The following is a 25311-nucleotide window of genomic DNA, read 5'->3' on the forward strand; positions in this document are numbered from 1 at the left end:
TGAGTGAAGACGTTCCTCCTCAACTCCGTTCTAAACTGCACCCCCCCTCCCCCATCTTGACGCTGTGCTTTCTAGTCCTACTGTCCTTTCTGAACGGGAAGAGCCTCTCCACCTCTATCCTATCCATCCCATTCATCATCTTGTACGTCTCCCTCATCCTTCTAAACTCTAACGAGTACAAGCCTAGTTTATTCAGCCTCTCTTCATAGCTTAACCCTCTCAACTCCGGTATCAGCCTAGTAAACCTCCTCTGCACTCCCTCCAAGGCCAAACTATCCTTGCGTAAGTGCGGTGACCAAAACTGCACACAGTACTCCAGCTGCGGCCTCACCAGTGCCCTGTACAGCTGCAGCAAGGTCTCCCTACTTTTATATTCAATCCCCCTTGCTATGAAGGCCAGCATCCCATTCGCCTTCCTTACCACCTGCTGCACCTGCAGGCTGGGATTTTGCGACACATGCACAAGGACCTCGAGGTCACTCTGCACTGTAGCATGCTGCAGTTTTTCGCCCTGTAAGTAGTAGTCCTTGCTACCATTATTCCTACCAAAGTGGACAACCTCACACTTGCCAACATTAAATTCCATTTGCCAGTTCCTGGCCCATTCGCCCAGCCTATCTAGATCCCTCTGCAGACTTTCCACACCCTCCGCACAACTTGCCGTTCCACCAATCTTTGTGTCATCAGCAAATTTCGACACCTTACACTCGGTTCCCTCCTCCAGATCATCTATATAAATTCAATGGAGGGAAGGTCCTATGAGGAGAGACTGAGGGATTTGGGGTTGTTTTCGTTAGAAAGAAGGCGGCTAAGAGGGGACCTTATTGAAACATATAAGATGATTAGAGGTTTAGATAGGGTGGACAGTGATAACCTTTTTCCTCGGATGGAGAAAGCTAGCACGAGGGGGCATAGCTTTAAATTAAGGGGTGGTAGTTATAGGACGGATGTCAGAGGTAGGTTCTTTACTCAGAGGGTGGTGAGGGATTGGAATGCCCTACCTGCTGCAGTTGTAGATGTAGGGGGCGTTTAAGAGATCCGTGGATAGGTTTATGAATGGAAAGGGATTGGTTTAGGTTCGAGGGTCATTGCTTTTTTTAATTGGTCGGTGCAACATCGTGGGCCGAAGGGCCTGTTCTGCGCTGTTATGTTCTATATAAATGGTAAATAGCTGAGGCCCCAGCACCGATCCTTGGGGCACTCCACTCGTCACCAACCGCCAATCCGAATAGCACCCATTGACACCCACTCTGTGCCTCGTATTTAACAGCCAATCCCCTATCCATGCTAACACCCTACCCCCAACTCCATGCCCCCAACCTTCTGTAATAACCTCTTGTGCGGCACCTTATCAAACGCCTTCTGAAAATCAAGAAACACCAAATCCACCGGTTCTCCTCTATCCACCGCACTAGACAGATCCTCATAGAATTCCAATGAATTCGTCAGACACGACTTCCCCTTAACGAAATCGTGCTGCATCTGCTCTATCAAACAATTCTCCTCAAGATGCCTCGCTACTTTCTCCTTGATTACAGATTCAAGCATTTTACCTACAACAGACGTTAAACTAACCGACCTATAATTCCCTGCCTTTTGCCTGCTACCCTTTTTAAACAACGGTGTAACATTAGCCGTTTTCCAATCTTCCGGCACTTCCCCGGAATCTAGCAAGGTTTGGAAAATAATCACCAAGGCATCCACTATCACCTCCGCCATTTCTTTCAGAACCCTTGGATGCATTCCATCCGGTCCTGGGGACTTGTCCACTGTCAGTCCCTCTAGTCTGTCGAGCACTGCCTCTCTAGTAACAATAATGTCATTCAGGTCCTCCACTCCTACCATTTTTCCATCGTTAACACCCGGCAAACTATTCACGTCCTCCTCCGTGAAGACCGAAACAAAAAAGTTATTCAAGGCCTCAGCCATTTCCTCATCCCCCACCACTAAATCCCCCCTCTCATCCTCTAAGGGTCCAACATTCACCCTAGCCAGCCTCTTTGTATATATTTATAAAAACTCTTACTATCCTTTTTTATATTTAGCGCTAGCCCAGCTTCATAGTTTATCCTTCCTTTCTTTATCAACTTCTTCGTCATTCTTTGTTGATATTTAAACCTCTCCCAATCCTCTTCTCGCCCACTACTCTTAGCGAGTCTAAACGCATCCGCTTTTAATTTAATAGTCTCCTTTACCTCCTTCGTTATCCACAGCTGATTATCTCTCCTCCTACGATCCTTTTTAACCATTGGAATAAATTTCTGCTGAGCACCAAGAAAGATCTCCTTAAAGATCCTCCACTGTTCCTCAGCAGACCTACCTACCAATGTGCTCCCCCAATCAACATTCGACAATTCCTCTTTCATCCTATCGTACTCCCCTCTGTTCAAACAAAGGACACAGGTCAGGGAACCCACTTTGTCCTCCTCCATCTGCATCAGAATCTCCACCATACAATGATCACTCTTCCCAAGAGGATCCTTCACGACAAGGTCCCTAATTCTACCTGCTCCTATTTCTTATGTTGTTATTGGCCCTACTTTCTGGTTCCCCTTCAGCTAATTCACCTTTGCTTTGGATCCCACCCCCTGCCAAACTAGTTTAAATCCTCCCTTGTGACACTAGCAAACCTCCCGGCCGGAATATTTGTGCCCCTCCAGTTTAGATGTGAGCCATCCTTCTTGTACAGGTCCCATCTGCCCCGGAAGACCTCAATGGTGCAGATATCTGAAACCCTCCCTCCTATACCAGCTGTTTAGCCAAGTGTTGAGTTGCACTGTCTGCCTATTCTTAGCCCCACTAGCACATGGAACAGGGAGTAATCCTGAGATTGCAACCCTAGAAGTCCTACTTTCTACATGACTCCCGAAACTGTTGCTGCAGGACCTCATCACTCTTCCTGCCTACGTCGTTAATACCAATATGTACCATTACCTTTGGCTGTTCACTCTCTCCCTTCAGACTGCTTTCTGTCCATTCAGAGATATCCTGGACCCTGGCACCAGGAAGGCAACATACCATCCTGGAGTCTCTTTCATATCCACAGAAACGTCTATCCGTACCCCAATTATAGAGTCCCCTGTCATTATTGCTCGACTGCTTTTTGTCCTTCCCTGCTTAGGAATAGAGCCAGCTATGGTACCACTGCATTGGCTGCTATTGCTGGTATCCCCTGATAGCTCATCTACTCCTACAGTATCCAACAATATCCAGTATCATAATCTTGTAGACTTCTTTCAGGTCACCCTCAACCTCCCATCGTTCCAGTGAGAACCACAAAAAGGAACATAGAAACCGTACAGTGCAGATGGAGGCCATTTGGCCCATCGAGTCTGCACTGACCACAAATCCATCAGGCCCTAACCCCATATTCCTGCATATTTACCCACTAATCAATCTAATCTATGCATCTCAGGACTCTGAGGGGTAACTTTTTGGCGTGGCCAATCAACCTAACCCACACATCTTTGGACTGTGGGAGGAAACCAAAGCACTGGGGGGAACCCACGCATACACGAGGAGAATGTGCAAACTCCACACAGACAGTGACTCAAGCTGGGAATTGAACTCAGGTCCCTGGAGCTGTGAAGCAGCAGTGCTAACGACTGTGCTACTGTGCCGCCCCAAAGTTTAAAGAGGAGCTTCAGAGAGTGAAGGATTTGATGCAGAAAACATCTAATGAAAAGAATACCTTACAAAGCACTACTGCAGAATTGAATCACAAAATAGTTGCTCTCGAAAAAGTAAGCAATGACGAGGAAAACCAAATGAATAAGATTAAAGCTGTCGCTGTGGAAGCCAAAAAAGAACTCGATATCAGTTTAAAAAAAAACAGGTGCTACTGTTAACAGAAGAGGTAGAAATTGTAAAGTCTGAGCAAGACAGATTGCCTTCTTCCATAAAGACATTATGCACGGAGCAGAAAGCTACAAAAGCCTCTTGCTAGAATACAAGAAACAAGAAGAAAAACTGGATATAGAGAAAGAGCAAGCAAATAACTGAACGTCAGATGGCGGAGCTTACACAGCACCTACTTGGATGTCTTCTTATCTTAACAAACAGTTAGTTTCAGATAAAGAAGATATGGTTGCTCATTTGGGAACTTTGCAATCAAATACCAGACAGCTGGAAGCATAGATATTAGAATCTGAGAAAGCCAAGGTAGCTGCCGAAAAGGAGCTCGAGACCTTCAAGCCACTTAAGGAGCAGACATCCAACGAAAATCATGCACTATTGAAAGAAGTTGAAGAATTTAGAACATAGAACACTACAGCACAAACAGGCCCTTCAGTCCACAAGTTGCGCCAATCATACCCATACCTACCAGGCCTATCTATAGCCCCCAATCCCATTAAATCCCACGTACTCATCCAGAAGTCTTTCAAAGACCCCAGCGATTTCGTCTCTACTACCACCGACGGCAGCCGATTCCAATCACCACCCTCTGAGTGAAAAACTTACCCTGACATCTCCTCTGTACTTGCTTCCCAGCACCTTAAAACTGTGTCCTCTCGTAGCGACCATTTCAGCCCTGGGAAATAGCCTCTGAGAATCCACCCTATCTATTACTCTCAACATTTTATAAACCTCTATCAGGTCACCTCTCAATCTTTATCTTTCCAGGGAGAAGAGACCTAGCTCCCTCAACCAATTTAAAAAGCAACTTCAAAATGAGAAACACCAGCTGCAGCAAACAGCACAAGAACTGGAATTTGTGAGAAAGGATGCCCAATAAAGCACTCTAATGGGCATAGAGATTGCAGACCATGAGCATTTGGTGAAAGAATTAAACCAGAAAATTACTGATCGAGACAACCGGATTGTAGAAGAAGTAACGTCATGCAAACAGAAACTAGAAACCAAGGAATGTGAAAACATTTCTTCAGACAAACTTGGAGGAGCACAACATAAGAACATAAGAAATAGGAGCAGGAGTAGGCCATCTAGCCCCTCGAGCCTGCCCCGCCATTCAATAAGATCATGGCTGATCTGTCGTGGCTCAGTTCCACATTCCCGCCCTCTCCCCGTAACCCTTAATCCCCTTGCCTATCAAAAACCTATCAACCCGCGTCTTAAAAATATTGAGCGAGGCAGCCTCCACCACTTCAACGGGCAGAGAATTCCAGAGATTCACCACCCTTTGAGTGAAGAAGTTCCTACTCAACTCCGTTCTAAACCGCACCCCCCCCCCCCCACTTTATCTTGAGGCTGTGCCCTCTAGTCCTACTGTCCTTTCTGAGCAGGAAGAGTCTCTCCACCTCTATCCTATCCATCCCATTCAACATCTTATACGTCTCAATGAGATCTCCACTCATTCTTCTAAACTCTAACGAGTACAAGCCTAGTTTATTCAGCCTCTCCTCATAGTTCAATCCCCTCAACTCCAGAATCAGCCTACTAAACCTCCTCTGCACTCCCTCCAAGGCCAAAATATCCTTACGTAAGTGCGGCGACCAAAACTGCACACAGTACTCCAGCTGCGGCCTCACCAGTGCCCTATACAGCTGCAATACACAGTGCCCTGTACAGCACAAAGAGAAAAACAGCAAGATGAAACAAATCCTAGTGAAAACAAAGAAGGAATTTACAGATTCAAAGCGAGTAGAAGAACAATTAGCTCTCCAAGCTTCTATGAAAGGTGAACTGGAAGCAAACCAGCAGCAAGTGGAAAATTATAAGATTCAAGTGGCAGATTTAACTGCTGAAAACCACAAGTTTGAGAACAAAGCAGGTTTCTCCAACCTCTCCTCATAGTTAATGCCTTCCGTATCAGGCAACATCCTGGTAAATCTTTTCTGTACCCTCTCCAAAGCCTCCACGTCCTTCTAATAGTGTGAAGACCAGAACTGAACACTATATTCCAAGTGCGGCCTCACTAAGGTTCTATAAAGCTGCAACGTGACTTGCCAATTTTTAAACTCAATGCCCCAGCCTATTAAGGCAAGCATGCCGTATGCCTTCTTGACTACCTTCTCCACCTGCGTTGCCACTTTCAGCGACCTGTGTATCTATACATCTAGTTCCCTTTGCCTGTCAATACTCCGAAGGGTTTTGCCATTTACTGTATATTTCCTATCTGTATTAGACCTTACAAAATACATTACCTCACATTTGCCCTGATTAAACTCCATCTGCCATCTCTCTGCCCAGTTCTCCAACTGATCTATATCCTGCTGTATCCTGTGATGGTCCTCATCGCTATCCGCAAATCCACCAATCTTTGTGTCATCCGCAAACTTAGTAAACTGTTTTTATATTTTTCTGGCAATGTGGACAGCCTCATATTTTCCCATGTTCTACTCCATCTGGCAGTTGTTTTTTCCACATGCTTGGCCCTTCAATATCCATTTGCAGACTTCTTTACGTCCTCCTCTCTTTTTGCTTTCCTTCCTACCTTTGTATCAACTGAAAATTGGGCTAAAAATAATTGGTTCCTTAGTACCAGCTATGAATATAGATTGCAAGTAATTGAGGCTCCAGCATTGATCACTGCAGGAACCCACTAGTTGCCATTCTGAATACGATCCATTTATCCCAACTTTTTGCTCTGGGAAAAGGAGACCACTATATTTGCCTTTATTGGTTTCTCTGAGGCATTTGAACATGTGAGCAGAGGTGGTTTATTGACTGCCCATGCTGCGTCTTATCAATGGGACAATTTATATCCAGGAGACTGGCTACTTCTTCCTTGATGATAGATTCAAACGTTTTCCCAACTACAGAAGTTAAGCTAACCGGCCTATAGTTACCTGCCTTTTGCCTCCCTTCTTTTTTTAAAACAGTGGCGTCACATTTGCTGTTTTCCAATCTGCGGGAACCACTCCAGAGTCCAGCGAATTTTGGTAAATTACCATTAGTGCATTTGTTATTTCTCCCGCCATCTCTTTTAGTACCCTGGGATGCATTCCATCAGGACCAGGAGACTTGTCTACCTTTAGTCCCATTAACTTGCCCAACACTACCTCTTTCGTGATAATGATAGTTTCTAGGTTCTCATCTGCCATAGCCTTCCTGTCATCAATTTTTGGCATGTTATTCGTGTCTTCCACTGAGAAGAACGACTCAAAATATCTGTTCAATGTCTCAGCCGTTTTCTCGTTTCCAGTTATTACATCCCCCTTCTCATCCTCTGAAGGACCAATGTTTACTTTCGCTACTCTTTCTCATTTTATATATTGGTAGAAACTTTTGCCATCTGTTTTTATATTCTGAGCTAGTTTACTCGAATAATCCATCTAACCTTTCTTTATAGCTTTTTCCGTGGCTTTCTGCTGATCTTTAAAGATTTCCCAAACCCCTAGATTCCCACTAATCTTTGCCACTTTGTATGCATTTTCTTTCATAAGAACATAAGAAATATGAGCAGGAGTAGGCCATCTAGCCCTTTGAGCCTGCCCCGCCATTCAATAAGATCATGGCTGATCTGAAGTGGATCAGTTCCACTTTCCCGCTTTCTCCCCATAACCCTTAATTCCCCTATCTATCAGAAACCTATCTACCTGTGATTTAAATATATTCAGTGAGGTAGCCTCCACTACTTCAACGGGCAGAGAATTCCAGAGATTCACCACCCTTTGAGTGAAGAAGTTCCTCCTCAACTCCAATCTAAACTGCACCGCACCCCCCCCCTTATTTTGAGGCTGTGTCCTCTCGTCCTGCTATCCTTTCTAAGTGAGAAGAATCTCTCTACTTCTACCCTATCTATCCCCTTCATTATCTTATATGTCTCTAAAAGATCCCCCCTCAGCTTTCTAAACTCCAACAAGTACAGATCCAGTCGATTCAATTCCTCCTCATAGGCTAACCCCCTCAAATCCGGTATCAGCCCAGTGAACCTTCTCTGCAGAGAAGGCCAATATATCCTTCCGCAAATGCGGTGACCAAAACTGCACGCAGTACTCCAGTTGCGGCCTCACCAGTACCCTGTGCAGTTGCAGCAAGACCTCCCTGCTTTTATATTCTATCCCCCTCGCTATAAAGGCCAGCATCCCATTCGCCTTCTTGATCACCTGCTGCACCTGCAGACTGGGTTTTTGAGATTTGTGCACAAGGACCCCTCGGTCCCTCTGTACCGTGGCATGCTGCAGCTTTTCGCCTTTTAAATAATAATCCCTCCTACTATTATTTCTACCAAAGTGGATAAGCTCACATTTGCTAACATTATACGCCATCTGCCAGGTCCTCGCCCACTCGCTCAGCCTATCCAGATCTCTCTGCAGACTTTCCACACCCTCCGCACAATTTGTTTTTCCACTCATCTTCGTGTCATCAGCAAATTTCGTTACCCTACACTCAGCCCCCTCCTCCAGATCATCTATATATATATATATATATATATATATATATGGTAAATAGTTGAGGCCCCAGCACTGATCCCTGCGGCACTCCACTAGTCACCAACCGCCAATCAAAATAGCACCCATTGATTCCAACCCTCTGCTTCCTTTTCGACAACCAATCCTCTATCCACGCTAACACTTTACTCCCAACTCCGTGCACCCTAACCTTTTGCAGCAACCTCTTGTGAGGCACCTTATCAAACGCCTTTTGGAAATCTTAAAACACCACATCCACCGGTTCCCCTCTGTCTACCGCACTAGTCACATCCTCATAGAAATCCAATAAATTTGTTAAACACGACTTCCCCTTCGTGAATCCGTGCTATGTCTGCTTGATCAAACCGTTCTTTTCTAGGTTCCTCGCTATTTCTTCTTTGATGACGGATTCTAGCATTTTTCCAACCACGGACGTTAAACTAATCAGCCTATAATTCCCTGCCTTTTGTCAGCTACCTCCTTTAAGCAGCGGCGTAACATTAGCCGTTTTCCAATCTTCCGGCACTTCTCTGGAGTCCAGCGAATTTTGATAAATAATCACTAAGGCATCCACTATCACCTCTGCCATTTCCTTCAGAACCCTGGGATGCATTCCATCCGGTCCTGGGGACTTGTCTATCTTCAGTCCCATTAGTCTACCAAGCACGACCTCTCTCGTGACAGTAATCGCATTAACGACCTCATCTCCTACCATCCTTCTATCTTTAATATCCGGCAAGCTATTTGTGTCCTCCTCCGTGAAGGCCGACACAAAAAACTTATTTAAAGCCTCAGCCATTTCCTCATCACCCACCGTTAAATCCCCCCTCTCATCCTCCAAGGGCCCAACATTCACTCTAGCCAGTCTCCTCCTCTTTATATATTTGTAAAAACTTTTACTATCATTTTTTATATTTAGAGCTAGTTTAGCATCATACTCTATCTTTCCTTTCTTTATCGCTTTCATAGTCATTCTGTGTTGTTTTTTAAATCTTTCCCAGTCTTCTAATCGCCCACTATTTTTAGCTGCTCTGAACGCATCAGCTTTTAATTTAATACTCTCCTTTATTACTACATAATCCTTGCGCCAGGAATTCCTCTTTAAAATTATGGTGTACCTATTATGGTGGCCTGCAGTGATTCAAGAAAGCGCTCACCACCATCTTAAAGATGTCTAGGGATGGATATTCTGACCATGCTGGCTGTGCCCACGTCACAAGCCGCATTGCATTGGAACTTTACTGACCAGCTCAGTATCAATGTCAGCTGTGACGTAATGGGAAAAAGCTCATCTCAGATCATTGTGGGTTCAAACCCACTCCAGAGACTTGCACTCATAATCCAACTACAGTAATGAGTAATTGCTGCAGTCTTGGCGATTCAGTATTGAAAGAGTGCTGCACTGTCAGAGGGGCAGTATTGAAGGAGTACAGTGCTATAGGAGAGGTGACACTGAAGGCATGCTGTACAGTTGGCAGAATACTGAGGGGGAGTGCTGAAATTTTGGATAGAAAGCTAGCAGGTGGATTTAATGTGTGAAAATGTAAAGTTGTCAACTTTGCCAGGAAGAATCGAAAACCAGCAGAGACTGCAGAATGCTGCAGACAGTGAGATCTGGGTGTCTTTGAACATTAATCACAAGAAGGTACAGCAAGTAATTTGGAAGGCAGGTGGAAGAAGTGGTTCTGAGGGAACGCTGCCCAATTGATGGGCCCAGTTGATGGGTAGTGAACCTTTACTGTACCGTCTCCAATGCAAATGTACTCTTCCTTCATCATGATGGTGAAAACTGCACAATATTTTAGATATGGTCGCTTTATTCGTTTAATCCAATCCCCTGACCATAAAGACCAATGTGCTGTTTACTTCCTTAATTACAGGGTTGTAAATGAATTCTTAATGTTGGTGTTCGCTTGTGAGAGAGACGATGTGGGTTTAGAAATCAGGGAAAAAGGACTGTGATACAATTAAAGGGGTGAACGTAGAGAGGAAGTTCTGAGTGCTCTGGCTTATCTCTTGCAAATGTGACCTGTTCTTTCTTTGCTGCAGGACCGGTGATGCCTCTTGGTAGCCCTTTCTCCAGTCCGGGCATGTCTTCTATTCCAACCTCAGGTACTGTTCATTAAAGATTCCCATTTTGCACACTTTCCATAGATCACACTCCTTGTGGGTGACTTGAATGGGAGACCCAACCCTGGTGATCTGTGTACCAGAAGAGCCAAGTTCTGCATGTTTCCAGGTTCTGTACGGAGTGCGCCGTTTGCACCTCACCCTCTTTCATGTGACATGCTTGTGCTCCCCCATGTGGCACATGCTCCCTCCCTTTGTGGCTGTTGTGTGTTTTCCCATGTGTTGTGTGCTTGCTGCCCCATGTGCTGTGTTCTCTCTGCCCCACATAAGAACGTAAGAACTCGGAGCAGGAGGAGGCCATCTGGCCCCTCGAGCCTGCTCCACCATTCAATAGATCATGGCTGATGTTTTTGTGGACTCAGGTCCACTTACTCATTGCTCACCATAACCCTTAATTCCTTTACTGTTCAAAAATTTATCTATCCTTGCCTTAAAAACATTCAATGAGGGAGCCTCAACTGCTTCACTGGGCAGGGAATTCCAACATTTACAACCCTTTGTGTGAAGAAGTTCCTCCTCAACTCAGTCCTAAATCTGCTTCCCCTTATTTTGAGGCTATGTCCCCTGGTTCTAGTTTACATAAGAACATAAGAAATAGGAGCAGGAGTAGGCCATCTGGCCCCTCGAGCCTGCCCCGCCATTCAATAAGATCATGGCTGATCTGTCATGGCTCAGTTCCACATTCCCGTCCTCTCCCCATAACCCTTAATCCCCTCTCTTATCAAAAACCCATCAACCCGCGTCTTGAAAACATTTAGCGAGGTAGCCTCCACCACTTCAATGGGCAGAGAATTCCAGAGATTCACCACCCTTTATTCAGCCTCTCCTCATAGCTCAACCCCCTCAACTCTGGCATCAGCCTAGTAAACCTCCTCTGCACTCCCTCCAAGGCCAAAATATCCTTGCGTTAAGTACGGCGCCCAAAACTGCACACAGTACTCCAGCTGTGGCCTCACCAATGCCCTATACAGCCGCAGCAAGACCTCCCTACTTTTATTTTCAATCCCCCTCGCTATGAAGGCCAGCATCCCATTCACCTTCCTGACCACCTGCTGCACCTGCAAGCTGGGTTTTTGCGACTCATGCACAAGGACCCCGAGGTCCCTCTGCACCGTCGCCTGCTGCAGTTTTTCTCCACGTAAGTAATAATCCTTCCTACCATTATTCCTACCAAAGTGTACCACCTCACACTTGCCAACATTAAATTCCATTTGCCAGTTCCTGGCCCATTCGCCCAGCCTATCTAGATCCTTCTGCAGACTCTCCACACCCTCCGCACAATTTGCCTTTCCACCAATCTTGGTGTCATCAGCAAATTTTGACACCCTACACTCAGTTCCCTCCTCCAGATCATCTATATAAATGGTAAATAGCTGAGGCCCCAGCACCGACCCCTGAGGCACTCCACTAGTCACCAGCCGCCAATCCGAATAGCACCTGTTGACCCCCACTCTCTGCCTCCTATTTGACAACCAATCCTCTATCCACGCTAACACCCTACCCCCAACTCCATGTCCCCTGACCTTCTGTAATAACCTCTTGTGAGGTACTTTGTCAAACGTCTTCTGAAAATCAAGAAAGACCATATCCACCGGCTCTCCTCTATCCACCGCCCTAGACACATCCTCATAGAACTCCAGTAAATTTGTCAGACACGACTTCCCCTTAACAAAACTGTGCTGCGTCTGCTCTATCAAGCAATTCCCCTCAAGATGCCTCGCTATTTCCTCCTTGATGACGGATTCTAACATTTTACCTACAACAGACGTTAAACTAACCGGCCTATAATTCCCCGCCTTTTGCCTGGCACCCTTCTTAAACAACGGTGTAACATTAGCCACTTTCCAATCTTCCGGCACTTCCCCGGAATCCAGCGACGTTTGGAAAATAACCACCAAGGCATCCAGTATCACCTCCGCCATTTCTTTCAGAACCCTCGGATGCATTCCATCCGGTCCTGGCGACTTGTTCACAATCAGCCCCTCCAGTCTGTCTAGCACCACCTCTCTAGTAACAGTAATGTTATCTAGACCCTCCATTCCTACCACCTTTCCATCTCTAACACCCGGCAAATTATTCACGTCCTCCTCCGTGAAGACCGAAACAAAAAAGTTATTCAAGACCTCAGCCATTTCCCCATCCCCTACCACTAAGTCCCCCTTCTCATCCTCTAAGGGTCCAACGTTCACCCTAGCCAGCCTCTTCCTTTACATATACTTACAAAAACTCTTGCTGTCCTTTTTTATATTAAGCGCTAGCCCAGCTTCATAGTTTCTCCTACCCTTCTTTATCAATTTCTTTGTCAATCTTTGTTGACATTTAAACCTCTCCCAATCCTCTTCTCGCCCACTACTCTTAGCTACTCTAAACGCCTCCGCTTTTAATTTAACACTTTCCTTCACCTCCTTCGTTATCCACGGCTGATTACCTCTCCTCCTACGGTCCTTTTTGACCATCGGAATAAATTTCTGCAGAGCACCAAGAAAGATCTCCTTAAAAATCCTTCACTGCTCCTCAGCAGACCTACCTTCCAACGCGCTCCCCCAGTCCACATTCGCCAATTCCTCTCTCATCCTACTGTACTCCCCTCTGTTCAAACAAAGGACGCGTGTCCGGGAACCCACTTTGTCGTCCTCCATCTGCACCAGAAACTCCACCATACAATGATCACTCTCCCCAAGAGGATCCTTCACCGCAAGGTCCCTAATTCTACCCGCCTCATTACATAGCACCAGATCCAAGATAGCTCGCTCCCTCGTCGGCTCCAACACACACTGTTCCAGGAAACTATCCTGGCAGCATTCCAAGAACTCCTCCTCGAGCCCACCGCGTCCAACATGGGTCGACCAATCAATATGTAGATTGAAATCCCCCATAATTATGGCCGTCCCATTCCTGCACGCCGCACTTATTTGTGTGTTAACAGCCCGCCGCACCTCCAAATCATTTTTCGGGGGCCTATAGACGACACCCACCAGCGTCTTCCTCCCTTTGCTGTTCCTCATCTCCACCCACGACGATTCCACTTTCTGCTCCTTGGCTCCAATATCATCCGTTGCTACCACCTTGATGCTATCCTTAATCAGCAGAGCTACGCCCCCCCTTTTCCCTCCAGCCTATTCTTCCTAAACACTTGATTCCCCTGGACATTCAGCTCCCAGTCCCTGTCACCTTGCAGCCACGTCTCTGTAATGGCCACCAGATCATATCCATTTGTGTCGATCTGCGCCACCAGCTCATCCACTTTATTCTGAATGCTTCGTGCATTCAAATAAAGTGCCTTCATCCCAGCCTTCCCCTGGACCCTATTCATACTCACGCCCCCTACTCCCTTTATTATTGGGACATCCTTGGCCTCCACCCTTACCTGTATCGTCTCATTAACTTTAGGCCTCGTAATGTCACCTACCCTCGCACCCCCCCCCCCCCCCCCCCCAATTAGTTTAAAACCCTGTCTACAGTCCTCTTTACTCTATTCGCCAGGACTCTGGTCCCATCACGTTTCAGACCCACCCCATCCCGCCCGAACAGCTCCCACCTACCCCAATACTGATGCCAATGCCCCATAAATTCAAACCCATTCCTCCCACACCAATCCCTGAGCCACCCATTCACTTCCTTAATCCTATCAACCCTACACCCGTCTGCACTCGGTTCAGGCAGTAGCCCAGAGATGACCACCTTGTCGGTTCTACTTTTTAATTCCATTCCCAGCTTTTCATACTCCCTCCCCAGATCTTCAGTCCGCATTTTGCCTACGTCGCCGGCACCCACATGTACCACAACGACCGGATTCTCACCCTCCCACTCCAGGTTCCTCTGCAGCCCAGATGCGACATCCCGGACCCGAGCACCAGGCAGACAACACACCCTTCTGTGCACTTTGTCATTGTGACAAAGGACAGTGTCAATACCCTTCACCCCACTATCCCCAACCACTACTACGTTCCTTATCACCTTCTCCTTGCCTATGTCCTGCTGCATCACTGTACCGTGTGCAGTTTGCTCACCGACCTCACCTCCCTCGTCCTCGTCCACATTGGAAGCAAGAACCTCAAACCTGTTATGCAGATTGAGATGCTGAGGCCTCCGCTCCCCACCCCCCTTCCTCCTCTCTCCACCCTGCTTCCTCACTTGCACCCCATTGACAGTGGCACCCTCTCTCCCCCCGATGAGCCTCAGCGTCTGTAGCTCAGAGGCCAGCTCGTCTACCTTGAGCTGGAGCTCCTCCAGCAACCTGCACTTACTGCAGATGTGGTCACCGGGGAGGACCCTGGGGTCCACCAGTCCCCACATCATACAGGAACAACACATCACATGCCCCTCCATTATTCACTGTAGCAGTAATGAAAATTTCCACACGAACTTACCTGGCCCTTTCTCACTCCAGCCCTTTTGATCTTAAGCCCTAATAGCACACTCTGCTTCCCTCTCACTCCGCTGCCCGCTCCGACGCTGCCCGCTTTCTACACCAGGCCTCCTTTTAAACCTGGCGCTGATTTAAAGCTTGCTCCCCCTTAACTCCCTTCTAACCACTCCCTCAGAATTCTTAAAGCAGTAAATACAAAAAGCCCACAAAAATGCCTTTAAATGATTTAAACAGTTCTACAAGGTTAGTTCTTACTACAAAGTGCTTTAAACTTATTTAAACAGGTTTTTAACAGGTAGTTTCTTATCTGTCTCCCTGCTCCTTCACTCGTCTGCTCCAGCAAACAATGGAAGGCTTCACCGTGCCAGTGCTAGTTTCACCTGCCAGTGGAAACAACTTTCCTACTTCTTTGTGCGCTCTGCCCCCACGTGCTGTGTGCTCTCTGCCACTATGTGCCAGTTTTTTTGATTGTTGATTTGATTTATTATTGTCACATGTATTAGTACACAGTGAAAAGTATTGATTCTTGCGCACTCTACAGACAAAGCATACAATTCATAGAGAAGGAAATGAGAGAGTGCAGAATGTAATGTTACAGTCATAGTTAGGATGTAGAGAAAGATCAACTTAATGCAAGGTAAGTCCATTCAAAAGTCTAACAGCAGCAGGGAAGAAGCTGTTGTTGAGTCAGTTGGTACGTAACCTCAGACTTTTTCCTGACGGAAGAAAGTGGATGCGAGAATGTCCTCTGATTCTGATTCTTAACCCATTCCTGTGTAGCAGAAGCCGTGTGCTACTCTCTTGCACCCTTCCAGTACCACGCTTTGCATTGCGAACTGTATACTCACTATCTTATCACTGTGTGTTAGAAAGAATTCCTGGCTTAATATTTTGTGTGTTTGTGTTTCTGAATGTTGTGCTTTCCTCCCTATCTATTCATCTCAGGTATGAAGCCTGCTGGAGTGTCAACGCCGTTGTTCTCTCCTGGAAGCCCTGGACTGTACAGTGGTGTCCCTCTTCCCCCAGTCACCACAATGTCGGGACCAGAAGTAGTATTTTCTGGAAAGCATAATGGCATCTGCATCTATTTCACCAGAATCATGGGGTAGGTTTAAAAGTATTCATCTCATCACATGATCCTGCCTAACACACTCTCACTCTGCTGTAACACTCTTATCCTTCACACCATTTTGTTCTCAAACCATAGAACCAAAGAAAATTACAGCTCAGAAACAGGCCCTTTGGCCCTTCTTGTCTGTGCCAAACCATTTTTTCCCTAGTCCCACTGACCTGCACTTGGAACATATCCCTCTCATCCATGAACCCATCCAAGTTTTTCGTAAGTGTTAAAAGTGACCCCGCATTTACCACTTTATCTGGCAGCTCATTCCACACTCCCACCACTCTCTGCGTGAACAAACCCCTGCTAATATTCCCTTTAAACTTTTCTCCTTTCACCCTTAACCCATGCCCTCTATTTTTTTCTCCCGTAGCCTCAGTGGAAAAAGCCTGCTTGCATTCACTCTATCTAGACCCATCAAAATCTTATACACCTCTATCAAATTTCCCCTCATTTTTCTACACTCCAGGGTATAAAGTCCAAACCTATTCTATCTCTCTCTGTAACTGATCTTCTCAAGTCCCAGCAACATCCTTGTGAACCTTCTCTGCACTCTTTCAACTTTATTTACATCCTTCCTATAACTAGGTGACCAAAACTGTACACAATACTTTAAATTCGGCCTCACCAATGCCTTATACAACTTTTGATGTGGGTATGCCGGCGTTGGACTGGCGTAAACACAGTAAAAAGTCTGACAACACCAGGTTTTAGTCCAACCTATTTATTTGATAATATTCTCACTAGCTTTCGAGGGGACAGCCTCTTCGTCAGGTGAATGGAGAGTTCTGGCCTCAGACAGAGCATATAAAGCACAGACAGTTTAGAGATTACTGATTAAAATGCGAATCCTTACACCTAACCTGCTGTTCAAGACCTGAAGTGGCTGACAATGTGAGTGGTAGGAGCACTGATCACAGTTTAAAGAGATGTGTATTGTCTCCAGACAGTACAGTAAGTGAGGTTTTGCAAACCCAGGCAAGTCACGGGGGTTACAGATAGTGCGACATGAACCCAAGATCCCTGTTGAGACCGTCCTCATGTGTGCGGAACTTGGCTATCAGTCTCTGCTCAGCGACTCTGCGCTGTCGTGTGTCGTGAAGGCCGCCTTGGAGAATGCTTACCCGAAGGTCAGAGGCTGAATGCCCGTGACCACAGAACACTTCAGTGGTCACGGGCATTCAGCCTCTGACCTTCGGGTAAGCATTCTCCAAGGCGGCCTTCACGACACACGACAGCGCAGAGTCGCTGAGCAGAGACTGATAGCCAAGTTCCGCACACATGAGGACGGTCTCAACAGGGATCTTGGGTTCATGTCGCACTATCTGTAACCCCCGTGACTTGCCTGGGTTTGCAAAACCTCACTTACTGTACTGTCTGGAGACAATACACATCTCTTTAAACTGTGATCAGTGCTCCTACCACTCACATTGTCAGCCACTTCAGGTCTTGAACAGCAGGTTAGGTGTAAGGATTCGCATTTTAATCAGTAATCTCTAAACTGTCTGTGCTTTATATGCTCTGTCTGAGGCCAGAACTCTCCATTCACCTGACGAAGAGGCTGTCCCCTCGAAAGCTAGTGAGAATATTATCAAATAAATAGGTTGGACTAAAACCTGGTGTTGTCAGACGTTATACAACTTTACCATAACACTCCAACTTTTATACTCGATACTCTGATTTATAAAGGCCAATGTACTAAAAGCACTCGTTACGACCCTATCCACCTGTGACATCACTTTTAGGGAACTCTGTACCTGTATTCCCAGATCCCTCTGATCAGCTGCACTCTTCAGAGTCCTATCATTTAAGTGCAATACCTCACACTTGTCTGCGTTAAATTCCATTTGCCATTTTTCAGCCCATTTTTCTAGTTGGTCCAAGTCCCTCTGCAAGCTTTGAAAACCTTCCTCACTGTCCACTTCACCTCCAATCTTTGTATCATCAGCAAATTTGCTGATCCAATTCACCACATTATCATCCAGATCATTTATATAGATGACAAACAACAATGGACCCAACACTGATCCCTGCAGCACACCACTAGTCAAAGGCCTCCACTCAGAAGCAATCCTCCACAACCACTTTCTGGCTTCTTCCATTGAGCCAGTGTCTAATCCAATTTGGCCAATGGGTGCTATTCGGATTGGCGGTTGGTGACTAGTGGAGTGCCCCAGGGGTCGGTGCTGGGGCCTCAGCTATTTACCATTTATATAGATGATCTGGAGGAGGGAACCGAGTGCAGGGTGTCGAAATTTGCTGATGACGCCAAGATTGGTGGAAAGGCAAATTGTGCGGAGGGTGTGGAGAGTCTACAGAAGGATCTAGATAGGCTGGGCGAATGGGCCAGGAAATGGCAAATGGAATTTAATGTTGGCAAGTGCGAGGTGGTCCACTTTGGTAGGAATAATGGTAGGAAGGATTATTACTTGCGTGGAGAAAAACTGCAGCAGGCGACGGTGCAGAGGTACCTTGGGGTCCTTGTGCATGAGTCGCAAAAACCCAGCTTGCAGGTGCAGCAGGTGGTCAGGAAGGCGAATGGGATGCTGGCCTTCATCGCGAGGGGGATTGAATATAAAAGTAGGGAGGTCTTGCTGCGGCTGTATAGGGCATTGGTGAGGCCGCAGCTGGAGTACTGTGTGCAGTTTTGGGCGCCGTACTTACGCAAGGATATTTTGGCCTTGGAGGGAGTGCAGAGGAGGTTTACTAGGATGATGCCGGAGTTGAGGGGGTTGAGCTCTGAGGAGAGGCTGAATAAATTGGGCTTGTACTCGTTAGAGTTTAGAAGAATGAGGGGAGATCTCATTGAGATGTATAAGATGATGAATGGGATGGATAGGATAGAGGTGGAGAGACTCTTCCCGCTCAGAAAGGATAGTAGGACTAGGGGGCATAGCCTCAAGATAAAGGGGAAGCGGTTTAGAACGGAGTTGAGGAGGAAGTTCTTCACTCAAAGGGTGGTGAATCTCTGGAATTCTCTGCCCTTTGAAGTGGTGGAGGCTGCCTCGCTAAATATTTTTAATACGCGGGTTGATGGGTTTTTGATAAGAGAGGGGATTAAGGGTTTTGGGGAGAGGACGGGAATGTGGAACTGAGCCACGACAGATCAGCCATGATCATATTGAATGGCGGGGCAGGCTCGAAGGGCTAGTTGGCCTACTCTTGCTCCTATTTTTTATGTTCTTATGTATACCTAGTGACTGAACCTTCCTAACTAACCTCCCATGAGGGACCTTGTCAAAGGCCTTGCTGAAATCCAGGTAGACAACATCCCCCGCCTTGTTTTCATCCACTTTCCTGGTAACCTCCTCGAAAAAGTCTCATAGATTGGTCAAACATGACCTACCACGCACAAAGCCATGTTGACTCTCTCTAATAAGTCCCTGTCTATCCAAATATTTGTAGATCCTATCCCTTATCATACCTTCCAATAACTTGCCAACCACCGATGTCAAACTTACTGGCCTGTAATTTCCCAGATTATTTTTGGAACCTTTTTTAAACAACGGAACAACATGAGACACCCTCCAATCATCCGGCGCCTCCCCCGTGAATATTGACATTTTAAATATGTCTGCCAGGGCCCCTGCAAGTTCAACACTAGCCTTCCTCAAGGTCCGCGGGAATACCCTGTCTAGTCCTGGGGATTTATCCACTCTGATTTGCCTCAAGACAGCCAGCACCACCTCCTCTTTAATCTGTAAAGGTTCCATGACCTCCCTACCTGTTTGCCCATTTCCGGAGACTTCATGCCCGTTTCCTCAGTAAATACAGATGCAAAAAACCCATTTAGTATCTCCCCCATTTCTTTTGGTTCCATACACAGTCTACCATTCTGGTTTTCAAGAGGACCAATTTTATCCCTCACTATCCTTTTGCTCCTGACATACCTACAGAAGCTTCTATAGAACCTATGGAAGATGTCAGGGGTAAGTTTTTCACTCAGAGTGGTGGGTGTGGGGAATGGGCTGCTGGCAACGGTGGTGGAGGTGGATTCGATCGGGTCTTTTAAGAGACTTTTCGATAAGTACATGGAACTTAGTAAGATAGAGGTCACTAGGCTTACCTATAACACTCTAAGGTAGGGACATGTTCGGCACAACTTTGTGGGCCGAAGGGCCTGTGTGGTGCTGTAGTTTTTTCTATGTTCTGTTTCTCTCTTAACTCTACCCCTGCACCCCCTATACTCTTCAAGGATTCACTTGATCCCAGCTCCCTATGCATGTCATGTGCCTCCTTCTTCTTGACCAGGGCCTCAATATCCTGAGTCATCCCAGGTTTCCTACTTCCACCAGCCTTGCCCTTTACTCTAAGAGAAATGTGCTTACCAAAAACCCAGGTTAACACACATTTGAAAGCCTCCCACTTACCAGACGTCCCTTTGCCTGCCAACAGATTCCCCATTCAAGTTTTGAAAGTTCCTGCCTGATATCATCAAATTGGCCTTGCCCCAATTTAGAATTTTAATTTTTGGGACAGATCCCTCATTCTCCATAGCTATCTTAAACCTAATAGAATTATGGTCACTGGTCCCAAAGTGATCCCTCACTAACACTTCTATCACCTACCTTTTCTTATTTCCCAAGAGGAAGTTAAGTTCTGCCCCCTTTCTAGTTGGGCCATCCACATACTGAATGAGAAATTCTTCCTGAATATACTCAACAAATTTCTTTCCATCCAACCCTCTAATATGGCTGTTCCAATCAATGTTGGGAAAGTTCAAACCTCCGACAATTACCACCCTGTTTTTCTTAGAGCTATCTATAATCTCCTTACATATTTGTTCCTCAATTTCCCACTGACTATTTGGGGGCCTATGGTACAACCCTGTCAAAGTGATTTCCCCCTTCTTATTTCTCAATTCTGTCCATATAGACTCATTAGGCAAACCCTTGGATATATCCCCTCTCAATGATGTTCTCCCTAACCAAGAATACAACGCCCCCTCCTCTCTTATCTCCTGTTCTATCTTCCTATAGCATCTGTAACCTGGAAAATTGAGCTGCCAGTCCTGTCCCTCCCTTAACCATGTTTCAGTAATTATTAAAATATCCCAGTCCCACTGCCCAACCATGTCCTGAGTTCGTCTGCCTTGCCCGTCAGGCCTCTTGCATTGAAATAAATGCAGTTTAATCAGGACTTCCCGTGCTCTCTGTCTCACTTTTTCCTGATCTGTCTGGTACTAGGATTACTGTGATGTGAAGTGCCAGCGTTGGACTAGGGTAATCCTGATAAAAAGTCACATAACACCAGGTTAAAGTCCAACAGATTTATTTGGCAGCACAAGCTTTCAGAACGTTGCCCCTTCATCAGGTGACTGGGAAGTGTGTTCACATCTACAGGGCATATACAGACACAAACTCAATTTGCAAGATAATGGTTGGAATGCAAGTCTTTACACGTAATCAAGTCTGTGACTGGAGAGAGGGTGAAGCACAGGTTAAAGAGGTATGTATTGTCTCCAGCCAGGAAAGTTAGTGAGGTTTTGCAAGCCCAGGCAAGTAGTGGGGGTTACAGATAATGTGACATTGGTGGAACGGCAAATTGCGCGGAGGGTGTGGAGAGTCTGCAGAAGGATCTAGATAGGCTGAGTGAATGGGCCAGGAACTGGCAAATGGAATTTAATGTTGGCAAATGCGAGGTGGTCCACTTTGGTAGGAATAATGGTAGGAAGGACTATTTCTTACGTGGCGAAAACCTGCAGCAGGCGACGGTGCAGAGGGACCTCGGGGTCCTTGTGCATGAGTCGCAAAAACCCAGCTTGCAGGTGCAGCAGGTGGTCAGGAAGGCGAATGGGATGCTGGCCTTCATAGCGAGGGGGATTGAATATAAAAGTAGGGAGGTCTTGCTGCGGCTGTATAGGGCATTGGTGAGGCCGCAGCTGGAGTACTGTGTGCAGTTTTGGTCGCCGCACTTATGCAAGGATATTTTGTCCTTGGAGGGAGTGCAGAGGAGGTTTACTAGGCTGATACCGGAGTTGAGGGGGTTGAGCTATGAGGAGAGGCTGAATAAACTGGGCTTTTACTCGTTAGAGTTTAGAAGAATGAGGGGAGATCTCATTCAGACGTATAAAATGATGAATGGGATGGATAGGATAGAGGTGGAGAGACTCTTCCCGCTCAGAAAGGACAGTAGGACTAGAGGGCACAGCCTCAAGATAAAGGGGGGGCGGTTTAGAACGGAGTTGACGAGGAACTTCTTCACTCAAAGGGTGGTGAACCTCTGGAATTCTCTGCCCGTTGAAGTGGTGGAGGCTACCTCGCTAAATATTTTTAAGACGCAGGTTGATGGGTTTTTGATAGGCAAGGGGATTAAGGGTTATGGGGAGAGGGCGGGAAAGTGGAACTGAGCCACGACAGATCAGCCATGATCTTATTGAATGGCGGGGCAGGCTCGAAGGGCTAGATGGCCTACTCCTGCTCCTATTTCTTATGTTCTTATGTAACACCACTTGTCGCAGACCTCCAGCTGGAAAAAGACCCTTCTACTGCTACCCTCTGTCTTCTGTGGTCAAGCCAGTTCTCCACCCATCTAGCGAGCTCTCCTTTTATCCCGTGAGATTTAACCTTTTGCACCAACCTGCCATGAGGGACTTTGTCAAACGCTTTACTAAAATGTTGTCGTGCATCGTGGAGGCCGCCTTGGAGAACGCTTACCCAAAGATCAGAGGCTGAATGCCCATGACCGCTGAAGTGTTCCCCGACTGGAAGGGAACACTCCTGCCTGGTGATTGTCGAGCGATGTTCATTCATCCTTTGTTATAGCGCCTGCATGGTCTCCCCAATGTACCATGCCTTTCCTGTAGCGTATCAGGTAGACAACATTGGCCGAGTTCCAAGATTATGTACCGTGTACCTGGCGGATGGTGTTCTCACGTGAGATGATGGCATCCATGTCGATGCTCCGGCATGTCTTGCAGACGTTGCTGTGGCAGGGTTGTGTGGTGTTGTGGTCCCTGTTCTCCTGAAGACTGGGTAGTTTGCTGCAGACAGTGGAATATAGGAGACATGGTTAGTAAGTTTGCAGATGACACTAAGATTGGTGGCATAGTAGACTGTGAAGAAAGCTATATCCAATTTTTTTCTCTGGAGCGCATGAGGCTGAGGGGTGACCTTATAGAGTATAAAATAACGAGGACCATAGACAAGGTAAACAGTCAATATCCTTTCCCAAAGGTAGCGAATCTAAAACTAGAGGGCATAGATTTAAGGTGAGAGGGGAGAGATACAAAAGTGTCCAGAGGGACAATTTTTTCACACAGAGGGTGGTGAGTGTCTGGAACAAGCTACCAGAGGTAGTAGTAGAGGCGAGTACAATTTTGTCTTTTAAAAAGCATTTATATAATTACATGGGTACAGTGGGTATAGAGGGATATGGGCCAAATGCGGGCAATTGGGAATAGCTTCAGGGTTTTTCAAAAAAAGGGCAGCAGGATAAGTGGGGCTGAAGGACCTGTTTCCATGCTGTAAACCTCTATGATTCTGTAACGCGAAGACCATGCAATTTAGTAGCAGAAGTAGGCCATTTGGCCCATCAAGTCTGCTCTGTCATTCAGTGAGGTCATGACTGATCTGATACAAAATTTCTCTACTCTCCCACCTTATCTTTACCACACATGATTCCCTTCCTGATTAAAAACCTGTCACTGCCTTGAACATATTTAACCCAGCCTGTACAGTGCTCTGTAAGGATTCATAACCATAGAGTCATTACCCTCTGAGAGAAAAAAATTCTCCTCATCTGTTTTAAATGGTTGAGCCCTTGCTCTGAGATGATGCCCTCTGGTCCGAGATTCTTCCACAAGGGGAAACAACCTCTTGGTATCTACTCTGTCAGCAGCACGCCACCGCCACCACCACCACCACACACACACACCCTGTATGTCTCGATAAGGCTTCCTCTTCGAAACTCCAATGAGCATAGGCCCAATCTACTTCACCTCTCCTCAGAAGAAAATCCGTCCATCCAGAATCATCCGAATGAACCTTCTCTGGACTGTCTCCAATTCCATTATATCTTTCCTCAGATAATAGAACATAGAACGTTACAGCGCAGTACAGGCCCTTCGGCCCTCGAATAGGACTAATTGCACAGAGCTGAAAGGCCTCTTTTATGGTCTAAGATTCTGGAAATTAGATTTTTACACTTGGTTTCTGAGTCAAGCTGCTGGGAGGCACAGGTGACCATCTTGGATGGCTTTTCACTCCAATCATAATGTGGCATTGTCAGTGTTGAACCAGGGTGGGCACAGCAAGAAGTCTTACAACACCAGGGTAAAGTCCAACAGGTTTATTTGGTAGCACGAGCTTTCGGAGCGTTGCTCCTTCATCAGGTGCTTACCTGGACTTCAGTTCTCTCCAGAGCAAGTCTACCATCAGTCCACACACTGCTGATGAGAGCGCAGACCCAGTGGGCAGGTCATGTCATCCGTATGTCAGACGAGCGCATATCCAAGCAACTCCTTTTTGGGGAACTCTCTGCTGGAAGACGCTTGCATGGAGGGCAAAAGAAACTTTTCAAAGACACACTCAAGGCTTCCCTGAAGTCGCTTGACATTGACACAACCACCTGGGTAACGCTGGCACAAAACCGCCCTACCTGGCACTGCGTCATCCACAAAGGCTGTCCAGCTCACAAAGCAAGGTGTATTGCTGAAGTACAACTTAAGCGCGAGTTGCGCAAGTCTAGAGCCACTAGTGCAACAACTACAGTGTCTACACAAGTCTGTCCAATATGTGCCAGGACATTCCGTGCTCAAATTGGCCTGATCAGTCATCTTCAGACACACCGCAACCAGCCTCAAAACGACTGATGGTGTCGAGGTCCTCATTGATAACGATGGACGAACAGCAACAATCTTGACTTTAATCTAGTGTTGTGAGATTACTTACTGTACCCACTCCAACCTGTATCATCTCTTGTTAGATTGTGAACACTTGTTCCCTGAACATTGAAATGGGAATATATGGACTGCTGTGATGTTCAAGATGGGTAATCCAGTATTAATCCTGTCTCTCACTTGTGTCCCTGAGTAGGCAAATGCTGATAGATTGCACATGGGCTAAATTTCTGTTGTACTGAGACAGTTACTGTGACAAAGGTAAAGCAGGACTATTCTCTTTTTTGCAGGAATATCTGGGACAGTAGTATCGTAGTGGAACAGACAATCCATCATTACAGGCAACAGGCAGTACTGGTGAGTACTCACACTGACACAAACTGTGAAGCAATCCTAGAATTGGAAGGGGGCTTGGTTTCCAACTTGTGCAGATTGTTTGGGAGTCACCCAACTTATGTGAAAGGATGGGAGTAAACTTATTTAGTCGATGAAATGTATCTCATTTAGCCAAGGTGTGATTAAATTATCAGAACAAAGA

General features: G+C 46.3%; 1 protein-coding gene across 1 annotated transcript in view; it reads left to right on the top strand.

The window, feature by feature from the left end:
- Nucleotides 1-25311, top strand: part of nup155 (nucleoporin 155) — a 242618-nt gene that overhangs the window by 108816 nt on the left and 108491 nt on the right. Inside the window, exons 16-18 of the mRNA XM_080189562.1 lie at nt 10365-10427; nt 15760-15919; nt 25064-25130. Of these exons, the coding sequence (XP_080045688.1) occupies nt 10365-10427; nt 15760-15919; nt 25064-25130 (290 nt within the window). The remainder of the gene's footprint in view (nt 1-10364; nt 10428-15759; nt 15920-25063; nt 25131-25311) is intronic.

This window comes from Carcharhinus amblyrhynchos, chromosome 5 (assembly GCF_965287045.1).
Source record: "Carcharhinus amblyrhynchos chromosome 5, sCarAmb.v2.hapA, whole genome shotgun sequence".
NCBI lineage: Eukaryota > Metazoa > Chordata > Chondrichthyes > Carcharhiniformes > Carcharhinidae > Carcharhinus > Carcharhinus amblyrhynchos.